The 10651-nt window shown below is 34.4% G+C and overlaps 1 protein-coding gene across 1 annotated transcript; it reads right to left on the reverse strand.

The window, feature by feature from the left end:
• Window positions 1-4050: 4050 nt before the first annotated feature.
• On the reverse strand, window positions 4051-8438 carry LOC110684225 (trans-cinnamate 4-monooxygenase-like). Its single transcript, XM_021860638.1, has 3 exons — window positions 7654-8438; window positions 6080-6213; window positions 4051-4909 (listed from the first exon to the last, which is right to left on the reverse strand). Exons 1-3 carry the CDS (start codon window positions 8436-8438, stop codon window positions 4314-4316), a joined length of 1515 nt encoding a protein of 504 aa, XP_021716330.1. The 3' UTR covers window positions 4051-4313.
• Between the last annotated feature and the right edge of the window lie 2213 nt (window positions 8439-10651).

Consider the following 10651-nt stretch of genomic DNA (forward strand, 5'->3'; position numbering starts at 1 on the left):
TAGTTATAGCATTACTTATCACTTTAGTTGAGTTATTTATTGTTATTATTCTAATAATAGAAAAATAAATGTGATGTGAGTTAATAGGGTACGTATATTTATAAGTATGCACAAACTTTCATATGTTGTTGGCCACACCGTGTGACTAGCCACAATTTTTTTTTTTTTAAATAAAAATAAAATTTCTATCTCTCCTCTCTCCTTTTTTTTTTAAAATAAAAATAAAATTTCTCTCTCTCCTCTCTCCTCATCTTCTCTTTCAAACTTTCTATCTCTAACCGTCGTCTTCCGCCGGAGCACTGATTTACGCCGTCGTCGTCTTCTTGTTCGTCGTTGTCGAAGGTTCTCGAAGCCCCCTAACCAACCTAGATATAAATCACCATCTTCGTGTTTGCCATTGTCGAAGGTCCTCAAAGCTCCAAACCAACCCATCGATAATAGCATTGGTTTGGCCAATTATTTACAGTAACATTGTGAAATAATTTAGTCCATTTCTTTAATTGTATTTTTTTGTGGCAGGCACATTAAATTAAATTACGTTTAAAAGCATTGATTTATAGTTACCCAGATTTGATCGTCGTCGTTGATTTCAAACTCAGAAACTTGTTTTGATCCTTTTCTTTTTAATTATTTGGTTATTATTTATTAAGTGACAAATTAGAGAGAAATAGAATAGAATGGCTTGATTATTATTTATCAATAGGTTGAGTATTTATACAAAACCTAAGCTCATAAGATAGGAAACAATCTTCCTAAAAGATATACGTCTAACCATAAACCCTAAAGATATATTCTCAAAATAATATCTTAACATAAATATCCTAATTAAATATACTATTCTCTTAAATGATATCTACGGAAAATATATCACACATATATTTTCCGATATCTCTAACACCCTCCCGCAATCGTAACGGCAGTAACACGAACGTTGCGATTGGAAATTCTTCACTTTGTTGAAGCCGAGATGCACACTCTTGTGATGTCGCCTTCAATTTTTTCTTCTTTTTCAATGATGAGAACGTTCATCTTTTCGAACTCATCAGTCATCAATCAATCAAGCAGGAACGTCATTCTTTTCGAACCTGCAAATAACAATTTTTGGTGTTTCCAGAGCAAAACCGAGCTCCAATCAAATATTGGTTTTTCAGAGTAAACCACACTCAAATCTTTTATTGGTCTTTCAGAGTAAACCACACTCAAATCTCTTGGTCTTTCAGAGTAAACCTCACTCAAATATTTGGTTTTTCAGAGTAAACCACACTCATATTCAAAGGAGCAAAATCATGATCGAATCAACTCACAAATCTTGTCTCACGACACAAGGATAACCAATTTCTTGTCTCACGACACAAGAGAGCCGAATTTTTTTTTTTTTTTTTTTGTTTTTTATTTTTGTCATCTTTGAGAGTCAAAGACACACCAACAACTTTATTTTGATATCAATGCTTAGAAAAGCCACGCATGAAATGCCTTCCATTCACTCACGAAAGGTTTTTTTTTTTTTTTTTTTTAAATAAAAAAAATACTATTATTATGGTTTATCCCACTGGGGGATTACCATGACAAATTAGAGAGAAATAGAATAGAATGGCTTGATTATTATTCATCAATAGATTGATTATTTATACAAAACCTAAGCTCATAAGATAGGAAACAATCTTCCTAAAAGATTCTAACCATAAACCCTAAAGATATATTCTCAAAATAATATCTTAACATAAATATCCTAATTAAATATATTATTCTCTTAAATGATATCTACAGAAAATATATCACACATATATTTTCCGATATCTCTAACATTAAGTTAGTTTCTTCTGGTAATTTTGGATGGAATGGGTGGTGGTTGATTGTTGTGGTGGTTGGAATTGGTGGTTTCGTGGCGGCTTTAGCGGTGGAATTGATGGGTAGGTCAGGGGTTACTAGATTCGGCCTGAGGTTACTAGATTCGGCCAAGGAATACTCGATCCGGTTAGGGGTTACTAGGTCGGACATGGGTTACTTTAGGAGTTACTTCGGGGGTTACTAGATAGGGGTTACTTCAAGGGTTAATAGAGGGGTTACTTTAGGGGTTACTTCAAGGGTTACTAAACAGGGGTTAATTCAGGAGTTACTAGAGAAGTTACTTCAAGGCCGGGTTACTTCAGGGGTTACTAGACAGGGGTTACTCCGAGGGTTACTTCAGGGGGTTACTTATGTGGCACCTTGCCACACCGTGCGGCTAGCCACACCAGAAACACACTGAACCGGCGGTATGATCATATCAAACCTACTTAAAGCCACCACCATAGGATCGGAGCATCACTCAACCAGCTATAGTGCTGCACCAAAGAGCCTACGGAAGTACGGAGTACCACCACATATATGTGTAGTTTACATCACAATTTGTTGACAAGGACTACAATGGATGATTTGTTATCAAATATACGAGGTATATGGTGATCCGATTAAAAATTTTATATATCTAAAAACCACACGAATCTTTTTTTTTTTTTTTTTTTTTTTTTTTTTTTTTGAAACAAAAAACCACATGAATCTTTAGTTTTGTACCAAATCAAGTTTAATGTCATACACTCGAATGGACTAGCCCTATATTAGCAACATCGTGAGCTCACAACCCACATCCAAAACTAATAACCTAGCTAAGCTCATCCTCTACTCGATCTCTTAACATTTCAATTCTCTTGTCTAGAACTTTAGTGATCAAGTAAATTAATTTTGATCTTGACATGGTCAACCACCACCCTATACTAGAAGATGGTCCATTATTAATTTGTCTCCCCTTTACTCTTTCAATCATTAGACAAAAATGATTGTTGTGCAACACAAAAAGTAATGGTGGGAAAGAAAGGAAAGATAATGTACAAGTTAAGTAGTACGTAGATGGATGAGAATCTAGAGAGGAGGGTGATGACTTATTGGCGATGAGCTGAGTGACCTTGTTATGAGATTATATATTAACATACAACTCATATTAGGGTAAAATACTTCAAATGTACGTTTTATTGTAAATGTATGTATTAATTGATTTTTATTTTGAAGCCAAATAAGCATGTCTATATTAAATCAATTTCCGCCAAAGTGTAAAGGCTTAGGGAAAAAGAGTCCGTACAAATAAATTCCGAGTTTGGATTCGTAGCCCATCTAGCATGTATATGTTAATTGATATAATTAAGTGAGTGTGTGTGCTATTTAGCTATATGAGTGAAATAGAGAGGATTAGATAAAGAGATAGAAAGAATGTGGGGGTAGGAGAGGGGCACATATTAATGCAAGAGGATATGTACATGCATTTTGGAGAGAAAAATAGGGGTGAGGATTGTATTTTATCAGTATTATTTAAACACTTTTAATACAATCATAAATTACTTATGGTCCATTAAACTACTTGTTGGTATTAAATGGCCAATTGTTGTATGCATGGTATAAACTTTATCTGTTTGAATATTAAAAAATATGGTGATGTAGGTTGGGCTTCTAAACCAATAACAAGTACTCTGTATGTGATTTGAAAGCTTTAATTTTATTAATTTTTTTTTTTCTTTTTTTTTTGAGGGAATTCGAAAGCTTTAATTGCTAAAATGGGTGATAGTATGTTGTTGGGAATTAATTAGGATTTCAGGCGGAGTAATAAGTAAAAATAAATAATAAATACGTAGTAAAAAAATTCATCCGTTTATGGTCTATATAATATTAAGGGTCAGAAATTAAGAACTGAACTGAATTGAAAATAAGCTGAAGAGAATAGGGCTAAAATGTAATTTAGATAAGTTATATATGTTCAGAATAAATATGTTTCAAGTATGTAAAAAGAACGCATCCTTAAGGTTGCATTATTGGTTTAAAATTTACTCAAACAAATTCTATTATGGACAAGGACACTTACCAGTGACAGAAATTGGAATGAAAAATATTCTGATCTTAAACCAAATCTGCAACCTTTTTGCTATAAAAGGAAGTTTGCAAAATGTTGAATTGCACTCTATGAAGAAACAAAGAAAGCCCAGTAAGAGTTTTTGAAGCAGAGATTATAATTAAGGAGCCATATAGAAAGGTATACAATCGCATAAACTATAATAATGTTTTTATGCTTGAAAATTCTTGTTCTTGTCACATTACACATTCTGTAATTCAAAATAAAAATAAATAAAAACAGCACTTGGACTAATTAACAAAACAAGAGTGCCAAAATCAAAGAAGAGAGATTGAAACGTTCTGAGATCGAAAGTCGAATTCAGCTGTGAAAGTACAGAGATAAAAATAAAAAAAGATCAGAGCAAAAAGATTATTTTGCAAGAAGTTGGTTATATTTAGTTCCTTGGCTTAAGTACGATTGTTGAGTGCTTAAGGATGTGCAGACTGAATTGACCACCTTTCTCGGAGGTGTCGAGCTTAGACTGACCGGGTGGTGGCAAAAGCTCGAAGTTTTGGACCAAACGACCAATAGTAATGCCTAGAATAGGGAGGGCAAGGATGATGCCAGGGCAACTCCTACGGCCAACTCCAAAGGGAAGGAACCTAAAGTCGTTTCCATTGGCCTCAACCTTAGACTCCTCCTCTAAGAACCTCTCGGGCCTGTACTCCTCAGGGTTCTTCCAGTGTGCGGGGTTGTTAGCCAACCACCACGCGTTCACTAGGATCTTGCTCTCGGCAGGAATGTCATAGCTGCCTAGCTTGGCATCGTGCAAGTTCATGTGGGGGACGAGGAGGGGTATGGCCATACGTAGCCTTAGGGTCTCCTTGATCACCGCGTTTAGGTATGGCAACTTGTGCATGTCTGGCTCGGTTATTTGGTTACCCTTGCCTAATACGGTGTCTAGCTCGTCCCTTAGCTTCCTCTGGATCTCTGGGTGGTTCACCAACTCGGCTATTCCCCATTCAATTGACCACAATGTTGTCTCAATAGCTGCACATATTCAAATTTCAATTTAATTAGTAACATTCAAACATGTACCAATATAGAATTGCACCCAAACATAGTATATGACCAATTGAACATTATATTATAAATTTATAATAAAGTATTTATCAAAAGCCACCTCTATCATTTTCAGTGGGGTTGGTAGCTCCACTATTCTTAATTTTTTTTTTAGTGATAGGAGTTGGTAAGTCATACAATGGTGTCTACTTTTACATGCTAGATCATTCACAATATTATACACCAATATCCGAAAATGACTATCATAAGAATTGTAGACTTTGTACGCTTACTTGTTTTATTTTAATTACACTTGGTACAACCATTTGTTTTATTTTAATGGTTACACTCTACTGGTGTTATTGATCTATTACAACGTGATCTATGATCATTAATAAGTAAGAGAGTGGAAAAATGAAATTTGAAAAGAAAGAAAATTGTAAAAAGGTGGAATTTGGAGTAGTTAAGAAAAAAATTAGAGAGCAAACAATCCCAAAAATCACAAGCTACAATTCAAAATGAAAATTGCGAGATTTTAAAATAAACTAAGGTAACATGGAGTATTGTAGAAACTATAACTGTATAAGACCCCCCGTAAAACAAAAGACGCCCAACCTGTTTTAAGTCATTAAAAGTTAAAATCAACTTTATAACTTTATCATTATTGTTGGAGTACCAATTCACTATTTATAATATTATCTCAAATTGTTGGAAAGATGAAAAGATGAGGAATAGGATAGATCAACTACAAACTTTAAAAGGAAAAAGTTAAGGTATCGGCATCATGATTCACAATAACGACAGGAGGAGTGTAGCAGCCAGTAGGTGAGCTAAAAATTCACCACCAAACTTGGGGGATTGGGTCAAATCAACCCAATCCCAACATCGTTGAATTTGTCAACCCGTGCCAAACTCAACTTGTTGTGGGCTCCTACGATATCAATGATAAGCGTACTATTGCCAAAATATTCTAACTTGTAATCGGGGGATTGCCTTCCCTCTAGACAGTACACACTCCGGCCCCTTAGACGCATGTACGACATTTGTCATGTTTATAAGTAACAGACGTGTGTACTACGTGTGCCAATCAATTTTAATGTGAAGAAAAAAAACATTAGAAAATCCTTCACGAGAATGAATTATAGGTTCATTACTTACCGGCAACGTTGATGTTCTCAACAATGTAAAGGACATTGTCTTCATTGATTTCTCCCTTTTCTTGTGCTTCCAGAATGTGATCAATGGCACATTTAAGGTCATTGTTGCTTGGTGCCTTTGTACTTGCTAGTTTCCTGAAATGTAACAATAAATTTTGATTTAATTAATTCATTCATTCATTATTGAAGTTAATTTTTGTCCTAGAGAAATTATGATTCAATTGTAATTCATAGAAGTTAACAAATAATTTCACTTCTAAAAATGTCATCCACGACTCCACGTATATAAAGAAAATGAGCGTAAGAAAAACTAGACTTTTGCCAACATTTTACCTTTATTAAAAAGACTATTTTCATTATACACTCAACTATACCATATATTTAGCGTTATTTCGTGAGATTTTTTAGCCACTTAGTGTAGTGATTGGAACTTATTTGTTTTTAGGCACAACTAAACATTTTCCTCACATGTACCGCCGCCTCTACCTAGCCATCACAAAATAGTGAATATACCCCGTATTTATCATGTGGGCGGCATTATGAGACGAATCTTGTTCATTATTAGGTGAGCATATGCACATTTTCAATTTAGGCAATTTGTTCTTATATTACACTAAAAAGTCATGAAAATGTCATTTTAATCCATCTTTATAAATTTAGGGTCATTCAACTTGTAAAGGTGTTTTATTATTAATGTTAATGCTAATGTTGAATTTTATTTAAAAGTTAAATTCTAATATGTTCATATTACTCATCCTAGTCACTTTTGTTTTTATTAATTTATTAGTAGGTAAATTTTATTTAGTTAAAGTCTTAAGGATCCGGGTTTGAGAATTTGAGATCGAGATCAAACTCTGTTATAACTCAATTTACACACAAAATGACTGAATATGTGTTAACTTAGAAGGCTAAATATCAAATTCTACATTATGACTCCTCTTTTACGGAGTATGATATTTTATTTTAAAAAAAAAATCACCAAGTTTCATCAGCTATGATGTCATGTCCATTGAAAATAACGACTACTAACGTAAATTACAAATGTAATGGTAAGTTCTAAAATTTTGGTACTAAAATCCAAAAGACAGATCAGATATACTCGGCCACATGTAACATCTCTGTCACTAAAAGGTTAAATTCTAGGACGGTAATATTTGTCTACTGCTATCAGTCAGAGACACTTGTACAAAACTAGATCTATTAAACTCTGACTAATAAAAAAAAAACCGAGCTCGTTTAGCTTCTAATTATAAGATAATGATTTCCCTACCAAAAATATTAATCCTTCCGTAAAAATAAATTAAGATAAAGAGATATGGTGTAGCATGTTTTCCTCAACTCGAGCATTTAGTTAAGTTGAAAACACTCTTTTAATCAATTAAATAAAAATAAATAAAGAGCCGACTAATTACAACCTCTGTTTCATATTATTTGCAACGGAGTAAAAGTCAAATTTAATCAACCAACAATATTGGTCCAATTAATGTTAATCCCAACAAACAAAATCAATTAAACAGTCATAATAAAAATGAAACCGAAAGAAAGCAATTAAAGAATAGGTTGAGAGAAACATACTTGCGTTCATCAACAAAGTAATCCTTAAAAAGCTGCAACCTCTTGTCCTTAACTTGTTTACACAACTTCAAATAACCCCTAAGAAAAGGTCTCAAAATTGGGATAAAATCACCATAATTATACTCAAAGCTTTGAGCCAAACGACTCCTCTCCCCATTCAACGCCTTAAGCTTGTTAAACAATTCATCGTCTTCACCCTCGAATCTTCGATCAAACATAATTCTGTACATATTATTGTACATCATCAATTGTAGCCGTTTCCTTAACACAATACCATTGGTGGAAGCTTCTGGATTCTTCTTTACATCCTCGACAACGGCTGCGGCCTCGGCCTCCCACCCGAATCTGTATTGCTGAACCACCTTGTTTGTGAAAAAGGGTACCGTCATTATCCTCCTCATCTTCCTCCAGTGTTCGCCGTATACGGTGAACACCATGTCTTGACCCTTCCCAGTGAAGATGTCGAACACGACGTTTCGGGTTCGTGACCCGAACTCAACACCTTGGGTGTGGAGAACATCTTTGGCTAATTCGGGGGAAGAAACAACGACTAAGTTTCTTTGACCCATTCTCAATAGAAAAATGTCACCGAATTTCTTGGCAAGACCGGTGAGGTTCTTGTGGTTCAAGTCATCCCCGACCTGTAACCAGTTCCCGAAAATGGGAACTGGGATTGGGCCGGGTGGAAGCTTGAACTTCCTACCTTTTAACTTTGAGATCACAATCGCAACTATTATTGCGAAGAATATAGCATACAATGCCTTCTGGAGTAGAAGGAGATCCATCTTTCTCTCCTTTCTTTTTGCCCCAGACCACCAAAATATTACTACGACTTTGTTTTTTTTTAAATGAGAATGAACAAACAAATGAAAAGTTGGGTTGAATTGAAATGTGAGATGAGTAGATGGAACGTTATTTATAGAGAGGATTAATGTTATGTGGGACCAAATTTGATGAAAAAATTAATTATGATGGAACTTAGGATATAAAAAAAAAACAAAATAATAAAGGGGGTTAGTTAGGTGAGAGAAAAAAGGCGCGTGAGAAGAAGGGAAAGTGGGGGTGGGTGGGTGGGTGGGAGGTTCGGGAAAGAGAGGAAGAGGAACCATAGTTGAGTTGACTTAACGGCGTTTATAATAAACGCCGTTAAAGAAAACGGTGAGTGTTGTAGTTAAGTGAGTGAGTGAGAGTTATATGGGTAGGAGAGGATTGACGTGGTTGTGTGGTGAATCAGAAGAGTGACAAGGGAGTAGGTGAGCGGGTTGGTGAGCTTAAGAAAAGGCTCTTATTTTTTCAACACATAATTAATTTAAAGGAAATTATTTTTTTGATGGAGTTTGTTTAAGTTTCATTCAAGGAGAAAATACCAAATATGGTAGATGATCTTCATTAAATGTCATGCAATGAAACAGATGGTTTGGTTCTATTTACTTTGATTTCGGTTCCTCTCTCACAAACTTTTATGTAATTTGATAAGGCCGGCTATATCATAAATCATACTTCTGTCTCTTAAAAATTGCCCTATTATAACTTTTAAAGTCAAATTTTAGAGACATTGACCATACTTTTTCATAAATCATAACCTTGAATTGGATTATTGGACTTGGAATATGTTTTGCTCGTTATCGTCCTACATGTTGCTTGAATTCACCCTGATAAGACAGGGCGAACAAGGGAAGCTACTTAGTTGTACATTTGAGTTGGAGTTTCAGACTTTTCGTTGGCACACCAAGTCGGGCAAGGTTGTTCAATCAGAACGGACGGAGGGGGTTACAACTTTCATGGTACTACAGTTGTACGTGGCACGAGTCAAATTTGCAAGCGACACTTAATGCTTAAATTGGATATTCGCTTCAGTCCGCAATCTATTATTCGGAGTACTTTATATATTCGTCTATGGTTTATGTATATGATATGTGAGGTTCGTTAGATCATGATCATTTGAGTTCCGTAGGAGAACAATATGTCTAACAATCTAATATATGTCAAAATCTAGGTTTGATCGCATATATGTTAGACACTGTCTGTGCTAGGCCTTAAGTCGATAAGACTCATATGTGAGTGTAAAGCTAGGCTCTGTAGGGTCTGGGTGCATTTTTGTACAAAGAGGAAGAGCGTGTAAACTCACATTTAATGGGGAGATTGTTAATTGTAAGTGTGTGTATGATTTGTTCCAAATCGAAAAATAAAACAAGAGATTTTGACTAATAACCCAAGCGGACTACTCTTCTTATTGTCAATTGATTTTAGCTTAAAACCTTACTTTGAGTACTAGTAGTGGACTTTTAGGCTATTCTCCTTTGTCTCTCCTCCATTTATTATAATAATAGAATAGTAGTTGATATTTTACCATAGATTTGCATTATTTCAATTTTTTAAAACAAAATTGACTAATTGGCTCCATACAAATCTATAAACTTGATTTTGGCCCCTATTGCATTACTTCTGGATTCGTTATCGGCAGAGTCACATATACATCAAAATGGGGTCACTTGAGCCCATTGAATTAAAATATAAATAGTGGATTTCTCTAGATTTGCATTTTTTTTGATTTTTTTATAAAACAAAATTGACAGTTTCCCCCATTCATAAATCATAACCCTATAATTGATTGTAACTCCACTTGATACAATAATGTTTTTGAATCCGTTATTTTTTACCTGCAATCTTGCCAAAAAGTCTCCTTGTATGAATCTGTTAGTTTCTCCTAGATAATTTTGTGCGTGTATAATAACTACTTAACTATACATGGCTTTATGAAAAATGGACGTATCTATTCAATAATAGAGGTTCTTAAAAAAATAAAGTTTTGAGGAGCTAAGACATTTATGATATATACTAGTATGTAACTCTTATCAAGAGGGGAATTTCGTCCTAATGCTTCAAAAGAGATAATAGAATTGAAATTAAAAAAGATTATTAGATGGAGAAATGACAAAACTATCACTAACTAAATGAGGTATTAATGCATAACATTGTATAGATTAGACATTTTGAG

Source organism: Chenopodium quinoa, unplaced genomic scaffold (genome assembly GCF_001683475.1).
Source record: "Chenopodium quinoa cultivar QQ74 unplaced genomic scaffold, ASM168347v1, whole genome shotgun sequence".
NCBI lineage: Eukaryota > Viridiplantae > Streptophyta > Magnoliopsida > Caryophyllales > Amaranthaceae > Chenopodium > Chenopodium quinoa.